The sequence below is a fragment of the Athene noctua genome, chromosome 12 (genome assembly GCF_965140245.1).
Source record: "Athene noctua chromosome 12, bAthNoc1.hap1.1, whole genome shotgun sequence".
Lineage (NCBI taxonomy): Eukaryota > Metazoa > Chordata > Aves > Strigiformes > Strigidae > Athene > Athene noctua.
This window is the reverse complement of record NC_134048.1, coordinates 4347195-4365755: the sequence shown is the minus strand read 5'-3', so window position 1 is coordinate 4365755 and position 18561 is coordinate 4347195. Positions and strand designations below refer to the sequence as shown.

The 18561-nt window shown below is 59.6% G+C and overlaps 1 protein-coding gene across 3 annotated transcripts in view; it reads right to left on the bottom strand.

Annotated features, from left to right (window-relative positions):
• Nucleotides 1–11368, bottom strand: part of PCDH1 (protocadherin 1) — a 53132-nt gene extending 41764 nt beyond the window's left edge. For 2 of the 3 annotated variants that reach the window (XM_074915827.1, XM_074915830.1), the window contains exons 1-3: nucleotides 11015–11368; nucleotides 4479–5293; nucleotides 680–2872 (exon numbers count right to left, since the gene is read on the bottom strand). In XM_074915827.1, coding sequence (XP_074771928.1) covers nucleotides 680–2872; nucleotides 4479–5293; nucleotides 11015–11078 — 3072 coding nt within the window. In that variant the 5' untranslated portion in view covers nucleotides 11079–11368. The remainder of the gene's footprint in view (nucleotides 1–679; nucleotides 2873–4478; nucleotides 5294–11014) is intronic. The other variant, XM_074915828.1, reaches the window with a different exon arrangement.
• Nucleotides 11369–18561: the final 7193 nt, after the last annotated feature.

The following is an 18561-nucleotide window of genomic DNA, read 5'->3' as shown; positions in this document are numbered from 1 at the left end:
AAGCCTGGGGGAAGCCACAGCCTGAGCCTGGGAAAAAGGCAGAGCTTTGCTCCTCCACCCAGCCCCACCTGCCTGGGCAGCCACGGCGGGTGCAGAACTCCCTTTCAGGCGGCTTTGCACAGGAATGGTGAAAAGTTCAGCCATACCAGCAGAGCTGGGCTGGCAACAGCCTTCCTCACTGCTGCCTGGACAGGGGCAGGGCTGGAAACTGCATGCCCAGAGCTGTGGCAGGAGCAGGACCAGTCTCTCCTCCCCACCAGTCAGCCCAAGTGGAGGGATGGGTGGGAAGGTTGGCATTGCCCTCCTGAGTGCTCGTAGAGCCAGTCCCTAAAGGGGAGCCGGGCAGGTGGGATTCCCTCCCTGGAGCTCCACATGCAGAGGCACACACATGCAGCGCCCTTCACATCACCATCACCCAGGGAGCGCCACCAGGACCCAGCCCCGGGCACTCTGACAAGGGCTCTGACAGTTTCTGGTCTCCCCCCTCCCGCACCACCCCATCCCCTCCCCACCCCATGACCAGGCTCCGTGGCTCGGCTCCGGGGTAGTCCTCTGCCAGCCCCCCAAGGCCACGCATGCAGGGCTTGGGGCCAGTCCACGCTCATTCCCACACCTCTGTCCAGATGGCTCCCCGGTGCAGGGGAGGGGCCGCTGCCGGCCTCAGGATGAGCTCTCCTACCTGCTTGTTGGTGTATTTCTGGGGATTGGTGCGGTAGCTGTAGTCCGAGTACTGCTCGGAGCCCGTAGAGTTGTTGTCCCCGGTGCCAACAAAGGTGTTGGTGGCTGGCAGGTCCTGCACCACTTGGTGCTTCTTGGAGGCAGAGGGTGACTGAGGCTGCAGCTGGATGGAGGGCAGTGGCGAGTTGGAGCGGTAGTGGCGACCCAGATCTGGGCTGCCTGGTGGGTAGTTGAGGGGCAGATGGATTCGGGGGCTGTCACTGACAGAGTCGTTCATGAGGTTGAACTTGAGCGATTTCTGCAGCCCTGTCTCCTCTTCATCCTCTGTGGGCTTGGGTGGCTTCGGAGACTTGCTCTTCTTCACCTTGCTCTTGCTCTTACTACTCTTGCTGGCCTGCTTGGGTGCATACAGGTCCTTGGTCTCCTTCTTGCCTGCCTGGTAGCCACTCTTGGCTTCCCGCTGCCGGCAGTAGCGCACCAGGACGACCAGCACGATGACCAGGGTGACAGCCACGATGCCAGCGATGACACCGAAAAGGATGTTGCTTCGCTGCTTGCTGCGCTCGTATTCAGGGTCTCCAGCGATGTCTATGTCGAGCGGTGTGTCCAGGCTGTGCCCCACCAGCGTGTCCAGCAGCGTGCGGTTGGCCAGTGTCTCGTTGACGTAGAAGTGCACCAGCGCCGTGCCATGCCGCGAGGGCTTGCCCTTGTCATTGACACGCACTACCAAGCGGTGCAGGCCATGGTGCTTGCGCAGGATCTCCTTCTCCAGGGTGATATCTCCACTGTGTGGGGAGATCTGGAAGAGCTCGAAGGGGTTGCCACCTGTGATGCTGTAGGTCAGCTCTGCATTGACACCAGAGTCAATGTCCTCTGCCTTGACCTTGCTCACCTGCTGACCAGGGCTGGTGTGGGGCAGGATGTGTTTGTAGGTGGCATTGGAGGGTGAAGTGATGAAGGGGGCATTATCATTCTCATCCAAGACGTTGATGGTCACCCCCACGTAGGCAGACCTGGGAGGATCCCCACCATCCACTGCCTTGAGTCGGAAAGTGTACGTGCTCTGCTGCTCCCGGTCAAAAGAGATGCTGGAGAGGATGGTGCCAGTGCCATTCTGGATGACAAAATCCCCGTTGTCTTGCTCCACTGACAGCTGGATGCGGGCGTTTTCTCCTTTGTCAGCATCAATCACCGTCACCATGCCCACAGGGCTGAGGGGCGGCATGTTCTCCATCACTGAGAAGTTGTAGCCACTCAGCATGAACTTGGGGTCGTTGTCATTCCTGTCCATGACATTGATGGCCACAGACGCTGTGCCCTTGAGGCTGGGGCTGCCCTTGTCTGCCGCCACCACCAAGAACTCATAGCGCTCCCGCTGCTCTCGGTCCAGCACTGCCTTCACCCGGATCTCCCCAGAGTCGGGGTCAATGGTGAAGGAGCCCTTGGAAGAGGGGTCTGTTACCAGGGAGTAAACCAGCTTGGCGTTGGAGCCACTGTCAGCATCACTGGCACTCACCTCCATCACCAGGTCATCAGGCTCATTGTTCTCAGGGAAGGCCACCTCGGTGAAGCTCTGGCTGAAGACAGGAGCATTGTCATTCACATCCACCACCTGCACCTTCAAAGAGTTGGTGCTGGAGAGGGGCGGGTTCCCCGAGTCCACTGCCACAATCTCAATAGTGTACTCCTTCACTGACTCATAGTCCAGTGGCGTGGTGGTCTGTAGGAAATATTTCTTCTTGCTGTCGCTCCCTGTTTCACTAGCCTGCCGCAGCTGGAATGGGACATCACCAGCCACCACACAGGTCACCACGGCATTTTCACCCTCATCTCGGTCGGACACCTGCACCAAAGCCACTGCTGTCTCTACTGGCACGTCCTCCGAGATATTTGCCATGCCATCCTGGTGGGTGACAAGCCCAATGCCTCGGATCTCTATGGAGGGCGCGTTGTCATTCATGTCCTTGATGGTGACCACCACCTGGGTGCGGGCGCTCTTGGGGTTGGCCCCCTTGTCCTTGGCCATGACGGAGAACTTGAGGATGTTGACATCCTCACGGTCGATGGGCCCCTGCACGGTGATGAGCCCTGTGGCGCGGTCCAGGCGCAGCAGCCGGCGCACCATGTCTGAGGCTTGGTGGAAGGAGTAGTCAATTTCGGCATTGGCACCCTGGTCCGAGTCGTTGGCTTTCACCTGCAGGATGAGGGAGAAACAGTGAGCAGGAGGGGCAAGGCGGCATGAGCCCCTCCACCAACTGCTGCGCTGCCTGCTGCAGCCTCCTCTGGGGACTGCTGGGGGGCAAAAACCATGATTTCCTCTTCTGGGGCCAAGGACTATGGGGCAAAGAGCCTGGGACTGGCAGAGCAGCTGGGAGCGGCCCTCTAGCACAGAGGCTTTTCCTTGCTCTTCCAGCAAAACCGGCTGGGCCGGTTGGCCATGCTCCCCTCCCGGCCAGCTCCGGCACGCAGGGAATCCTCCAGGAACCCATGCCGCTTCGGGGAGACATGCTGCATGGAGTGATGTCTCCAGCTGTGCCTGCTCCGCAAAACCCTCCCAAAGAGGGGTCTGAGCAGCTGCCTGGCCAAGGTAAGGATGAGGAGGAGGGAAGCATGGGTGTGCAACGCTGCAGCAGCTCCATGCAGGCATTCAGGGATGCAGCCAAGCTGGGACTGGGGTTGCCTAAGCTCTGCATGGCACCAGTCATCCCTGCTCGCCCGTCAGGAGCTCTGCATTCACATAAACCTGCCTCTACGCCTATTATTTGCTTTCTAAAGAAGATGAGGTTTGTCTAACATTTGCCTCCCTAATCGGCTCTCCGAGCAGCCTCTTCTCTGCACCATTTGCTGCTCCGCCGTTATCTTGCTCAGCAGATTTGGAAGGAGAACGAAAGTTGTTAAATGTAAATTCCACCTTTTACCTCCACTCACAAAAAAGGCGGAAGTCATTTTCCCCCTGAAAGATAAAAGCTGAGCAATGGCAGCAGCGGCGTCTCAGCCCATTCTCCTCCTGGCCGTGCGGCTCCCTTATCTGCTTCCAACTTCCATTCTCTTAACAGTGAAAAATGAATTCTTAAAAAATTCACATCAGAATTAGCAAGCAGATGAGAGCTGGCCGAGCTCCGCTTATTAAGATGGCAGCTGCAGATAAACAGATGTCGGCTACTATCATCTCAATGCCCCCTCCAAGCCAAATCCACGGAGATCCACCCCCTCGGGCTCCCTGGGCCAGTCTGTATTGCTGCCTGAGATGGGGCAGAGCCCCTGTCTCCTGCAGACAGCAAGGCACCCCTGGAGTCACGGGCAGCCCTCCTAGACAGGCAGCAGGGATGCTGCCTGCCCCCCATCTCCTGTGTGAGCCCGAGTTTCCATGGAGCAGCCATGGGAATGCAACTTATGAAAGGGTCTATGTCTTGTCTGCAGGCAGCATTGAGACTGGTCTGGCATGAAGCCAGACTCCCCATGGACCTCAGGTCCCAGCCCTCCCTGTAACCCAGAGCCTTGCTCTCACATACCCGCCAGTCCTGCTGCTGCCCCTCAGTCATGTCCTGCAGCCCCCACTCTGGCTGCACCTTCCCACACATCCTTTTCAACCTTGTTTTAGGAGATGTGACATCCCAGGGACCTGCCTGCCCACTGGCCCCGGGTGACACTGTGGGCTTTTAGGGCTTGCAGCCCTTCTAGGCTCCCTCCTCCCTCGAGGAACCATGGCAGTAAACCATCATATAAATGCTCCCCGGGTTGTCCCTCCTGCAGCCAGGCAGAAGGGGAGCTGGGGAGGACAAGAAAGCCCCTGCACTCACCTGGAGGACAGAGTGCCCCACAGGGCTGTTTTCAGAGAGCTCCGCCTCATACAGGGCCTTCTCGAACTTGGGTGCGTTGTCATTCATGTCCAGGATGGTGATGCGAAGCAAGGCGCTGCTTGCCCGTGGCGGGTTGCCTCCATCCTGCACCTTGATGGTCAGATCGTAGGAGTCCCACTGCTCCCGGTCCAGGTTCCCCATGACGATCAGCTGCGGCTGCTTCTCATCCTGATCCTCCGCCACCTGCAGCCCAAAGAGCTCCTGCGCCTCCGGACCAGCCGTCAGCTCGTAGGAGGCAACGCCATTGGGGCCCGAGTCCCGGTCCATGGCCAGGGGGATGGGGAAGAGTGTCCCAATGTTGGTGTTTTCGGGGATGGAGAGGGTGAGAACAGGCGAGGCAAAGTTGGGGGTGTTGTCATTGATATCGAGCACCTCTATCTGCCCTTCGAGCAGGCGTGGGCTGCTGTTCAAGATCAGGTCAGTGATGGACACTTCGAACTCCAGGAAGCAGGGCTGTCCAGGCAGGAGGTGCTGGCACTCACGCAAGCTCTCCCGGTCGATGGAGGTCTCTGTGGTGTAGATGTCCCCAGTCTTGCCGTCCACACGTAGGTACGGAGCTCCCACTTCCAGTTTGTAGAGGTGTCCCACATCTGGGAAGCCGTAGTCAGAGGCCAGGCTCCCTATGAGGGTGTTGGGGGGTTGTTCCTCCTGCACTTTGTAGACCACACGCGTCCCAGAGACCAGGGCAGGGATCTGGAAGAGGAGCCACAGGCCCAGGCAGGACGCCAGCAGTTTCATCCTGCGCTGCAGGGGAGCTGCAAGGAGACACAGACACCGGAGGTTAGGCAGCCCCAGGCCCCTGGGACCGCTCCGCCTCAGCCCACCTCCCCGGTGTATGCTTCTGGGTGCACCCCCTGTGCCATGCAGGACTGCACATGGTCCCAAAGCAGCCCCCCAAAAGGAAGGGGCTTCAGGGTCTTGCCAGGCAGAGTGCCCAGGAGGACTGGTCCCGGCTTGCAAAGTTCCTGCAACGCCCTGCTCAAGGGAGCGACCCAGTCACTGAAACCTCAGCCCTGGCTTCCTGTCACTTGCAGGAAGCCACTCCTGCCACTGTCCACCCTCTTCGTCACCACGCAAACTGTAATTAGACCCAATGAGGCACACTAACAGGGTGGACAGCACGCAGCCTGCTGCCAGCAACCCGATGGGAGCCGGCCAGGCTCAGAGACAGCTTCTCACCACAGAAACACAGGAGCATTGTGTGCCACGCACTGCAGGGGCACTGCCTGCCACGCACGGCGGGGACACAGAGGCACTGCATGCATCTGCCAGCCCTGCAGAAACAGAAGCACCAAAAGGGGGGCAGGGGCTCTGCCTGCTCTGTAGGGGTGCAGGGCTGCCACCCATCCAGCACTGCAGGGACATGGGGCGCTGCCAGGACACAGAGCTACCTCCCATCCATCGCTGCAGGGACACAGGGCACTGCCACGGCAGGGACAGAGCAGCACTGCCCTCCCTGCACTGCCGACCCAGCAGCACTGCCAGCCTCGCACTGCGAGGGATGAAGGCACCACCCACCCAGCACTGCAGGGATGCAGAAGCCCTGTGCATCATCCATCCTGCACTGCACATGGGGCACTGCCACCCACCTGTGCCCCTCGCAGAAAGAGGGGCACTGCCCACCACTGTGTCAGAGGGACACGAGCTCACTGCCCACGCTGCACTGGAGCGCAGACCTCTCCTGTGGGGCAGACCCTATGCTTCTCCACAGAGCAGTGGCACTGCACAGCCCCAGCACACTGCAATGGTAGGCACAGCATCTCCCCTCGGCTGCACAGTCACTAGGCAACCCCACACCCTGCGCCAGCAAATACTGTTCCCTTCGCTCACTGCAGACACACTGTTCCTTCCCATTCCCTCCCACTCCAGACTGGGACACTGCACACACCCACTGGGTGCCCACCCTGCTCCGCAGGGGCAGCCCCACGCTGCCCACCCAGTGCCAGCGTCCACCCCACCTGCTGCAAAGGCAGTGACACGAGTACTGCCCCCCTGCATTGCAGAGACGCACACTGCACGCGCTGCACCGCAGGCACCCAGCCACTGGAAACCTCCTCCCAGTATGCACACACTGCAGAGGCAGTGCCAGGCACACCACCAGCCCCATAGAGAATTCCCCCTTCTGCGCTGCCCACATGCCCTGTCACCAAGCCCCTGCCTGGTGCTGTGCTTGGCCACCAGCTTTCCTGTCCCCCGCTTTCCGTTCTGGGAACACACCTTCCTCCTCCAGGGTCCAGGCGCACCCACGCAGCTTCTGCTGAGCCATGAGCGTGAAGGGGTGCAGCCCAGCTCACCAGCACCCAGAAATCCCAGTGGTTGGATGCCTTAAAATCAACAGGCACAAGCATCTGCCATGGCCCCACAGCAGCAACCCTCTCTTGCCACTCCCATCACTCCTTCTCTCCATACTCTGCACCCAGCCTGTGGGATGGGTGAGAGCTCCTCCACCATCTCCCCTCCACAGTGTCACGGAGCAAGTGCTTAATTCCTGGTTACCTCAGCACTGTACTGATCCTCAACAAGTGGAGCATCGTGCACTGTCCACCTGCGAGCTGTACTTCCTGCAAGCCAGCAGCTCCCAGTTCCTCCACCCCTCCTCCTCCCCACGGACAAGCGCCTCATCTGTGGCATGGAAGAGGAGCTCTCCCTCCGCAGGTGAAAATACATCTCTGTTTCTGGAGACGAAACTATGGTCCTGAAGCCTTGCTTAACTCTGCCTCCCTTCTCCTGCAAGCATCCTTCATGCAGAGAAGAGGCATTTCCACCTTGCTGAGGGCATGCATAACTGTCCAGACCAGCGCTGTGTGCAGACAGCTCTGAGATGTATGTCCCCGCGAGGAAGGGAACGGACAAACAAGACTTCTTCGATCCCTGCACAGGGCTGAGGATGGAGGAGGTAAGAAGCTGAGCAGAAACACAACGCATCTCTGCATCAATACGGGCAAAACCCAGCAATGCCTGTACGTGCACACGTGTGTGTCTGCACTGAGGGTGCACGTCCCTGTGTGTGCACTGTGAGCACTGGGCGTATGGGCAGCTGCTCAGAGCATGACCGTGTGTCCATAGGAAAAAGCATACATGTGCACACACATGCAGGAGCAGGGCGCACAGGCGTGCCACACGTGTGCACACTCTGCAAGGAGCACACCCGTGCCTGCACCGGGACAGCCTGTGCACCAGACACAAGTTCGCATTCCTGCACCAAGCACACGTGTGGTGCACCGAGCAATGCGTGTGCCTGCGCGGGGGGAGCACGCCCCGTCACCACCGGCTGTGCATTTGTGTGATCTCACCCCATGCGGGGGCACTTGCACCATATGTGTGCACACCCCAGCTGGGTCACAGATGTGTGCGCCCGCAGCATACGTGTGCACTCACACCGGACCCCCCCATGTGTCCCCCTGGCTTCACGGGATGTCCAAACCCACACTGAGCTTCACCGGGCTGTTGTGCTGTGCTCCCTTTGGAAATGGCTGTGCGGTGAGCACAGGGAGAAGGGGAAGATGGGCAGCCCCAGCTGCTGGGAAGAGGCTCCCGGAGGATGCCCGGGCCGGGAGAGGCACCTGAGCCCACTGTTTGCACAAGGCTGTTTGCACTAGGCTGGGCTGTGACTGCCGATGACGTAGCGCCATCCTGACTAAGCCTTGGTGTGAGGTGGAAGATCACAGGTAAAGGTAATAGTTCCAGTGCAGGGTGATGCCTCACATGTCCCTGACTGAGCTGGGAGGGAGGGCCCCGGGAGCTGGCATCGTCTGGAGCTCTGTGCCAGCCTGGAGGAGGAAGGGAGTCACTCAACGGTGCTCAGCACCCACGCTTTCTGCTCCAAAAAGGAGGCTGGAGCCTGAGCTCAAGCCCCATTCCCACAGGTGAAGGAAACCTCCAAAGCGGTGAGGCTGGAGGAAGAGAGAGGCCGGGGACCCTAGCAGGCTCATCGCCCCGCAAGGGACTGCCGGCAGGCACGAGAGGCCCCGGGCTGGCCGGGGTACGGAATCCTGCTTGGCGACCAGGGGTGCGAATGACACAGCGCAGACATGAGAGCGTGAGGAGGAGGAGGAGGAGGAGGAAGCCTCCACCACCGGGGAAGAGCACGTCTGTGCAGGAGACAGAGGCTTCCCAGGGGCCAGTGCAAGGCATCGGGCTATTTTCCCATGGGATCTAAGGACCATCCCACACCTTCTTCTCTGGTGCCAGGCACCTTTTTCCGACCTGCTGGCAGAGCACAGAGCACTTAAAAATAAAAACCCCTCCCAAAACAACTATTCCTCCGCACACACAATTCTCCCTACGGGGAGAGTGTGAGAGAGACTGAACCACATGAGAGAGGCGTTAGTCATGCTGCTTAATGCATGACTGGGAAGCTCTCGGAGGACAGTGGCATGCAAAATCCTACAGAATCCAGCCATCCCCCCCCTTCAAAAAAAAGCAAGCCTTAATGAGAGAGAGGTTATAAAGCGCCGAGAATTTAAGCAACTGCTCGAACAAGCCTGTGCTCCCTGTGATTCCCACAGCCCCTTGGCCCCGTTCCACAGAAGGCAGCACCGCTCCGGGAACGGGCACCAAAGTCCACCCTCTTATTGCTCCCAACGGCTGATTGCGTGGCTCGGAGCCATGCTTGCGAGTCTATCCAAACCCTGCACTGAGCACACAAGTACTAATCCCCCCCACCCCCCACCCCTCGAGCTCTGTTCTGACGCTCGGAGCCGGAGCAACATCCGAGCAAGCAGCAAATGCTAAGCACGGCTCCACTGCGCCGAGCGGCTGGGATCGAGGACCACACTGCCCAGAAAACGGCCACGGATGTTCAATCCTGCGTGGAAGGCAGGGATGGGCTGAACCCTGGGCATTCTGTGGCACGTCCCACGGTTTCCTCAGGCTCCGGCTGCCACTGCGGCTGCTCAGCATTTATGCAGGCTGGGCCCAAGCACCCCGAGCCCGAGCACCCCGCGACGAGGAACCCCAGTCGCTTGTGAACAGCTTTACCCCCAAATCATTTCTTAGGAGCTACACAGTGATGAAGGGAGGGTGAAGTCCGGGGCCCTCCCTCCTCCTGCCTCCTTCTTCCACATCCTTTCCAACTCCGGCAGCCTCCGGCAGAGACCTGTCAGAGCCTCCCCTGGGAGCAGCCCCCATCCTCCCACCCCGGGGGTCCCCCACAGCCCCTGCGGGCTCCTGTCCCTCCCTGCCACCATCCCGCTCGCCATCCCGGCCTGGAGGGGGGTCCTGGGGGGAGCCAAAAATGTCGCGGGCCTGAAACATCCCGGCAGGGCCGCAGGGAGCCGGCAGCGGCGGGAGCGGCTCTCCTCCAGGAGCGCAGCCCGGAGGGGCTGGGGAGGCCTTGGGGAGGGGGCAGACGGAACCCCCCCCCTACCCCTCAGGGTGCCGGGGGGAGCCGTGGCTCCCGGGCCCCGCCGGCTGGGAGGGAGGATGGACGCTGGGCTCCGCTGCCCGCCCGCTGCGGCCGCGGGTCCCCGGCCCCCGGCGGGGCTGCCCGGGCGGAGGCTCCCGCGGCCGGTAGCGCCGGCTCCGGGCAGGGAGCGCCCCGCTGCGCCGCTCCCCGGCGAGCCCCGCAGGATGAACCGGGCGCCTCCCGCCAGCGCCGCACACACACACACTCAGACACCCGCGGAAAACACACACAGGAGCCGCTCTCCCGGCACCGGCTTCACACTCAGCCTCGTGTACAGGGAGACGGGGGGGGGGGGGTTCTAAGGCGCAGGCACGCACACCCCGCTGACACATTCACTCGCACACACCCCCCGCTGCTCTTAGACACACCAACACACCCCCCGCTCCCCGCACACGAACGCAGCCGGTTCCTCGACACGCACACCACGCCTGTATCCCACACCCCAGTGGCACACGCACACACACACGCAGAGACACCCCGTCACGGCCACGGGCGTGCGCGCCCGCCAGAGCCCTTCAGCCCGCTCCTCCCGCACACACACGCACACGCTCAGCCCCGCTCCCAGCCGGCTCCCGCCTCACCCGCAACTTCTCTCGTTCCAACGCACCAGCGCACCCCGAGCCGCGCTCACCCCCCCGGCTCACACACCCAGGGGTGGAAAGGGACACACACACACACACACACGGCCACCCCCGAAGGGAAAAAAACCCCACACGCGCTCACCCCGACACAGCCGCGCACCCACGGCCACCCCACGCCACCCGCCCGGCCCGGGCCGGGGCTGGCCCCGCTCCGCGCCGCACAACAAGTGGCAGCGCCGGGCGGGACCGGGAGCCACCCGCCGCCGCTGCCCGCGGAGCCCCGCACCCCGGTGCCGCCGCCCGCGTCCCCCGGCGCGGAGAGGCGCGGAGGGGAGCGGGATGCTCGCCAGCGCCGCTCCCGCCGCCGCCCGGCCCCCCGCTCCCGCACGGCGGCGGGCTCCCGCCCGGGGCATCCCTCACCGCTCCGCACGGCTCCGCAGCTCTCCGCGGCCGCGGGCGGGGGCTCCCGGCCCTGCCGCAGCTCTTACTTGGATGCGGACAGCGCTGCGCTCCGTACCGGCCCCTTGCGCGCTGATCCAGCGGCGTCTGCATCGCCTCCTCCCCGCCGGGACCCGGCTCCCCCCACCCCCCCCGGCTCCTCTCGGTCGTTATCCACGGATGAAAACCAAATTTTTTTTTAAAAAAAAAGAAAAGAAAAAAAAGAAAAAAAGGAGGGGGGGCAAAAAAAAATGTCCCGTGGGAACCGCCCCCCTCCCCCGGGCCGGGGCTGCGGCTCCTCCGGCGGAGCGGCGGCGGCAGGGCTGGCGGCAGCCCCGGTGGGCAGCTCCGTCCGTGCCCGCCTCCGTCCCTCGGTGTGTGTGAGGATGTGCAAGGGAAGCGCAGCGCAGGCACGGCCCCTTCCCCCCCCCGCTGCCTCCGCCTCTCTCCGCCACCACGGGGAGGTGGAGCTCCGGCTCCTTATCAGATGCCGAGCCCCGCCGGGCCGGGACGAGCGGGCAGCGGCTGCCGGGCAGAGCCGCCCGCCTGTCGCACCGCCCGGCTCCGGGCTGCAGGCACCGCGCCAAGCCCCGCGTCCGTGGAGAAAGGGGTGGGTTCCCGCACCCCCCCGGGACCTCCTCACCCCGGGGACGCCTCCACTCCTCGCCCGCACACGTGTGGGACGGCTCTGGCCTTTTGCTCCCCTCTCGGTGCTCTTATTTATTAATTCACTCGTTTATTTTTCCACCAGGCGCTTCACACCCCCGCAGCCCCGCTGCATGGGGAAAGGGGGCCCGGCTGGCCGTGCACCCCCCCTGTGCCAAGGAGAGGGCCCCTCCGTGGGAGCGAGCCCACCGGGAGGGGCTGTGCCCACCCCTCCTCGGATCCGCCCCAGCCGAGCAGGGCTCCTGGCAAGCTGGAAGCAATGGCTCCTGCATTCCTGCCCGGGTGAGGTGGTGGGGCCTGGAAAAGCAACTGTCCCCTCCCGTCACACCTTGGTGAATCACGTTTTTATTGCAGGGTGTCGGGACTCGGGAGCAGAGAGCAACTTGCGAGCTCCCGGCTGCACTGGTGATGCCTTCACAAGCTGTGCTACCTCAGCTGGCCCCTCACTCGCCCGCTGGCCTATGTGGGAGCTCAGACAGGGCAAGTGCAAGTCCCAGAGGGACTGGGGACAGCGTGCTCTAAGGACTGCCCCTTCCCTCGATGGCCTCTGCCAAAGGCTCTCTCAGATGGAGATGCCGGGGTGGCTCCTGACACCCCGCCAAGGACCGGGCACCCCATGGGGCTGCAGGGCCCCTCACCAAGCAGCACCCCCCTCCCCGGCCGGTTGTAGCGCAGCTTTCTCGCCAGGATGCTGGAAAGTCCTTTCTGCTCGGCCGCGGCGTGCGGACGGGAGCGCGGAGCCACGCCGACCTGTTGCGCAGCCCCCGCCGCACAGGCTGGGCTCGGCTGCGCTGACTGCACCATCTAGAGGCTGCGGCGGCCGGCTCGGGGGAGCCCCGGCCCAGGCTCAGCCCAAATCGCCCCTCTTTTCCTCCGCAAAAAGGCAGCTCAGCCCCTGGAAGCGCTTCTTCCCGCTGGGCCGGAGAAAAGGGCTGGAGAGTCATCCTCTCTGGGCGAAAATCGCCGCTCTCCTCCGAGATTTCCCTGTAGCAGGGCCGTCGCCACTCGTGCAGAGATGTCGGCTTCTCTACGGCTGTGTGTTGGTGTTTTTTTTTTTTCTAGGTGTCAATTCTCATGAAGCCGATTTAGCAGAGGATGTGAAGTGAGAACCCAGGGAAGGTCAAAGCCCACCGGGGAAGGGCAGGGAAGGGAGCTGTGGGGTTTGTCAGGGTTTACCCTGATGATACAGTGTGAGCCGGAGATCTGGACAGAGAGAGGGAATTAAACCCTCTGGAGATGATGTGAGATTTAATTTATCAGTCATTGGCAGCCCTCCTTGGAGGGCTGGAGAGCTGCGGCAAAGGAAGCAATGGAGGAAGTGACCCCATGGTTCCGAGGTGAAGGCAAACTTAAGACATCACTGGTGACCAAAGGTTTCTATTTCACAAGAGGCAGAGGGAGTCGATAGGCAGCGTGGGGAGCAGCCAGGACAGCTGTGCATGCACGCGCTGTGCGAGGTGCCACCTATCTGGGGGGACGGGTGCCTGCCCTCTGCAGCCTCTGCTCAGGCATGTCTCTGAGAGGCAGGTCCAGGCTCTAAGAGCGTGAAGGGGAAAAATGCCCCAGCCTCAGGAGCCACCTCCTCTGCAGCCCAGAGGAGCTGCCTGGCAAAGCTGCAGTGCTGGCAGCACCTGATGGCCAGGGGAGCTGGTGGGACACCGTGTCCAGGCCACCGGAGACCTGGCATCCCAGCAGTGATTTGTCTGTCCACCTTCCTCCCCTGCCCGCTGCCTGTGAAAGAGGCCAGGCTCCTCACGGAGTGCTCCTAGCCCTCTGACAGCAAGAAAAGCTTGATGCTGGCATTGCCGTTCCCTGTCCTCTCTTTTCTTGGGCGCTATAGTATGAGTCACCAGTCCTTACCTTGTGTTTACCAGTTCCCAGAAAGCAGGGAAACCACCAAACTGCAGCTTTGGCTGCAGAGTTATTTCATGAGACCCTCCAGATCCTTCCCACCCACCTGCCCCAGTTCTGGCAGTACCACCGAGCCTGGAGATGCTGCTGGAGGCGCTGGCTTGCCCTGCGCAGCAGGTACCCCGTGCTGGGATGCTCTGGCGTCATGCAGAGACAGCTGCTTCGTGGTGCCGGTGGGGCCTTGTCAGAAGAACAAAGCCTGCGAGGGAAGAGCATCCAGCTAAATCTCTGGGAAAGCAAGAATAAAGGGAAACACGGAGAGCAAATGAACCTTACAAGAGAATAAATACCCCCTCCCCAACACACACACGCAGCAACCTGGCTGCCGTCTGCTGCAAGGAGTTCAAAGGCTCTTCTGTTCTCTCTCTCGTCAGTTCTGGGCTCCACAGGAGAAGCAGCAGCGCGGATTTGGGCAGCAAATGCTAATAACACAGATGTTCTGACAATTCGCTTGTTTCTACAATTAAAAACAAAAAGATCCTCAAAACCCAAATGCAAGGAAATGAGCACTTTAAAGAACTTCTCCACATGCCTACCGAGTAATGAAGGGCTGCAGTTTTGCGGGGGTAGGGGCTGGGCGGTTTCAGCCCGATCTGGAGCATAAGCAGGATGCTGCGGGAGAGGCGCATCCCTCGCACTGTGCCGTGCTGGGGAGCGCAGCCAGGAGATGCGCTGGCCACGGGATGTGGGCGGCCGACCCTTGCGCCGGGATTGATGGAGGGGCTGAACAACTCGGATGGTCACTGCCTGTCTTGTCTGTGGGACGCTTGCTGCTGAATTATTGGGAGATTGCTTTTATTACTGTTTTAACTCTTTTTTTAACCTTGTTTTTCTCTCGACTGCACTTTCACTCACTCATTAATTTTGGTATTTTTCTCACGGTATATAACCCCTGTCACGGCTGCCATGGCAACAGGAGGGAATGTGCTCAGCGCTAAAATATCCTCTCAAAAATAACAAAAATAAGACAACAGAGGCAGCTTCTGTGGGCTGCTGCAAAAGCAGATCTGGCCCGGCTTTGTGGTGACGGAGGATGAAAGATCCTGCAAGCCGGGGAAGCCCTTGAGCTCTTGTCCTCCCACAGCACTCAGCCCACCTCACAGCTCGGAGCCACATGGACTCCACCATTGCTACTCTGAAAGCTCCTCCTAGGACAGACCCTTGGGGATGAGCATCACACAGGCCTCCTCATCCAGCCTTGTAAGCTCATCCCCTTCCTCAGGGTCCACACTACCCAAAATATCACTGCAAATGAGGAGGAAACATGGGTATAAGCTAGGAGAAGGGAATGAGGGCATTGCTCAGGGGGTTTTGCTGGGCTCTGGTGGGTTTTCAGTCTACTCGTGGATCCCTGGGTCGAGAAACAAATGGCAATGTGAGGTCCCCAGAATCAGGAGCTGCCGCCAGCATGGTGGCATGGATGGCGGGGCTTGTCACACAAACCTGTTGTCTTTTTCTGACAGGATTACCGGTCTGGTTGAGAAAGGCAATTGTGTTGATATAGTACACTCAGATCTCTCCGAGGCATTCAACTTACTTCCACCTGACATTTTGATTAAAACTTGCATTATAAGGAATTAACAGGGCACATATTAGGTGGATTAAAAATGCTTCCCTGGCAGATCTCAGAGGTAGTTGCTAATGGGTAGATATCAGTAAGTAGCACTATTTCTACCTACCTCCCCTCGGGGACCCGTTCTTCGTCCACTGCTATTAAACATTTTTATCAATGATGTAGATGAAGATATGAAATCTTTGCTGGTAAAGCTTGAAAATGACACCAAGAATGATGAGATAGAAATGAACAAGGATGGTTTCATGCTGAATCACCTGGTTAAATGGTCAGGGTGCATTTTAATACAGATAAACACAGGAATATATCTAGAAGTGAAGCTTGCACGATAAGCCTGCAGGCTAAATCTTGGAAAGCAATGACTCCAGGCGTGCCTATACAGGGGAGAGATATGAACACTGGCTTTTAACCGGCAACCAAGGGACCTCATTTGAAGCCCTCCCAGGAGTATCTGCCTCATCCAGTGATGCAGATTTGTCCATGGAAGAGGAATTGGGGATCAGCGTGAACAGGTACCCCAAAATGAACTTGGTGTGCCCTGCTGTGGGTGTCTGAAAGGGGAGCGCTAGTAAATAGCTCACTTCTGGAGTGCTGCATCTGGACCCACACTCGTTGGGAGGCAAGGAAATGCTAGGAGAGCTTGAAGAAACACCACAGACCTGAGCGCAGGCTGGAAAGCCAGGCCTAATGATGTGATGCTTGTTTAAAGGCTGTTGTCAGGTGATCTGAGGACCTGTGCTATGCCCTCCCTTGTGGAAAAGAGAGTGGGGAATGGTTAAATCCCACAGAAAGGTGTGACAAGAGAAGGGTGGGGGCTGAAGAGAGACAGATTCAGCCTTGAATTGAAAGCCAGTATTATAGTGGTGAAAGCATTTGAAGGTTGGAAGAGCTTTTCTCGGGGAGACCATGGTCTCACAGCATCTCTCAAGCTTTTGTAAAGAGATTAGATCTTTAGATCTAAAAGAAACCATTTAATCCAGTTTCTGGGAGCAACTCTGAGACTGATGTGCGAATGGGCTGGGGTGAGCGACTTCCCCTGGCCTAGCAGGGGCCCAATCGTCCACTTCATCCCTTCCCTTCACAGGCGGTTGGGAACAGATTGTCTGCAGTGCCCTGCAATTATTCAAGCAATGATTAATCAATTTGTTGCTTCAGGGTTCAGGCGGACTTCTGCAGAGAACAGGAAGGTTTCTCCAATCTCCACGCATCCTCTGCAGCACCAGAGATTTCTACAAGTAGAAACAGCAGAGCACCAAAAATGAAACCCTGCTGGCAAATTGAGCTTGGGTGCTCAAAGCCTGAGCTGATCTTGGGATTCAGACTCGAGAGGAGCTTCCCAGAGACTATCAGACTATCAGAAGCCCTTGGGGATGCTCAGCTTCCCTGGGCTGTGAGACGTCTCCCAAGGGCAGCTCCTGCTACCCAGCACCATGCCCGTGCCAGGGACTTGGGCTGTGGTGGCCTCCCTCCCATCCCCTGCCTCTTGCACTCTGTTTACTCCCCCACAGACTCAAATTCTTGCTCATGGGGTTTAGCATGGGGACTCTTGGATAGAAAGCAGTGACCTGTGCTGTGCACGAGGTGGGGAGGTCCTTTGGCCCCCTTTGCTGCCTCCCCACCCATACACCCCTGGACCTGGCAGGGTGCAGATCCGGGAGCAGGCACCCTCAGCCGTGCCCTGGCCACTGGTGGGTTCATGTCCTGCTCGTGCAGGAGCTGCTGAGGGTCTGGCAGAGCTGGCCCAAAGGGAGGAGAGGCTAGAGAAGAGCAGAAGAGGGAAGTTCTCTGGAAGAACAGCTTTGCAAGGATTCAGCTGAATCTACCATATCCCTCCTGCTTTCTAAACTGGCCTCACCTCCTCCGGGGGAATATGCTATTCATACCTCCTCCGCAAAGAGAATTACACCCATTTCCTGCTTTTGTTAGGGTCCAATGGTCTCCTGCTTGTAAGCCCACCTCCAGCCAGCCTCCAGCTGCTGCTGGGAGATGGTCCAGCCCTGGAGACAGTCTCTGCAAGCAGGCACCGGTGAAAGGTTTCCACATCCTCAGAACAGGAGTTGTCAGCTGCCGGGGCAGCCGTGACCTCTCCCCACAAGATCCTCCCTTTTGGCTGCAGTCTAAGGGAGGCAGGAGGAAACTCGGGGAGAGGAGACCAGACCAGACCTGCCCTGCCCGGCATGACTTACACGGGGGACTGGAGACACAACAGCAGGAAACTCAGCTCAGGCTCTGACTTGCCCACAGAGACTGGGCTGGGCAGGAGAGGAGCTGCCCTGCATACGGAGAAATGGAGAGGCTGGGCTCCCCTCTCCACTGCTCCTGGCAGGCTGGACACATCCTGGGGAGCCCTGGCCAGCTGTGTTGTCAGGTGTGCTTCTGTAGGACTCAGGGTTGCATCAGGGGCAGGCATCATGGCAGGGAGGGTGCTGGGTACTGACTGCAGGGCAGGGATCATGGCTGGGACAGACAGACCGTGCTCACGGACACCAGAAGATGGAGAGCTCAGCATCAGCATGGACTTGGAGATGGCAGGGACAGACTGAGAGCAGGAGCCCAAGGCAAGGTTAGCGGATGGAGACAGCAAAGGAGAAAGGAGATGGAGGACAGGGACCCCAAGATGCCATGAACATTAGCAAGGTAGAAACAAGATCATTGTGGACATGGAGGGCAGGAACAGGCATCCCTGGCACTGGGAGCTCATGGATGGGGGAGACCAGGGCAGCGCGGGCTGGGAGTGGAGAAGCACTGCAGCCATACGGGCGATGCCTGGTGGGAGGCAGGCATGCTGCCTGCTGGGGCTGGCTTGTGGCCTCCCTGCACCAGCAGGCAGGAGCACAGGCAGAGGCTTGGGGCTGGAGAGCAGCAGAGGTGGGACATGAGGTCAGTGATGGACCTGTGTGGCCTTTGCAGTCACTGGGATGGAGGTTGGAGAGTTGTGTTTGCTCTGATGGGATGATGCTGTCCCTTTATCTCTGCTGTTTGCTCTGCAATATCCTAGAGCCAGCAGTCTTCCAGGGCAAAATCCAGAGACATTTGAGTGAGACTGCAAGGGGAATGCAGTGCTAAACAAGTGACAAACAGGATGGGCTCTGCTGAAAAGGCTAACTGAGGGCTGCAATTCCCAGCGGCAGGAGCTGGCCACAGTGGCCGTGATCCAGCCCCGTACAGGTACAGCATATCCCTGGGGAGAGAACAAACCTGAACTAGGAGGTCTGGAGGCCTGGAGTGTGGAATCCTTGTACTGGAATCTTCACATGAGGCTGGGGCACGTGAGGATGATGAAAGTGCCAGGGTACCTGTGCTGGTGCAGGAATCAGTGGGGGTGCAGTGGATGGCATAGTGGGGAGGGGATGTGTGTGGTGAGCATTGCTGTGCTCTGTACACTCCCAGCTTGTGCCCAGCCACCAGGATGATGGACACATTGCTGCCACAGAGCACACAGCACAT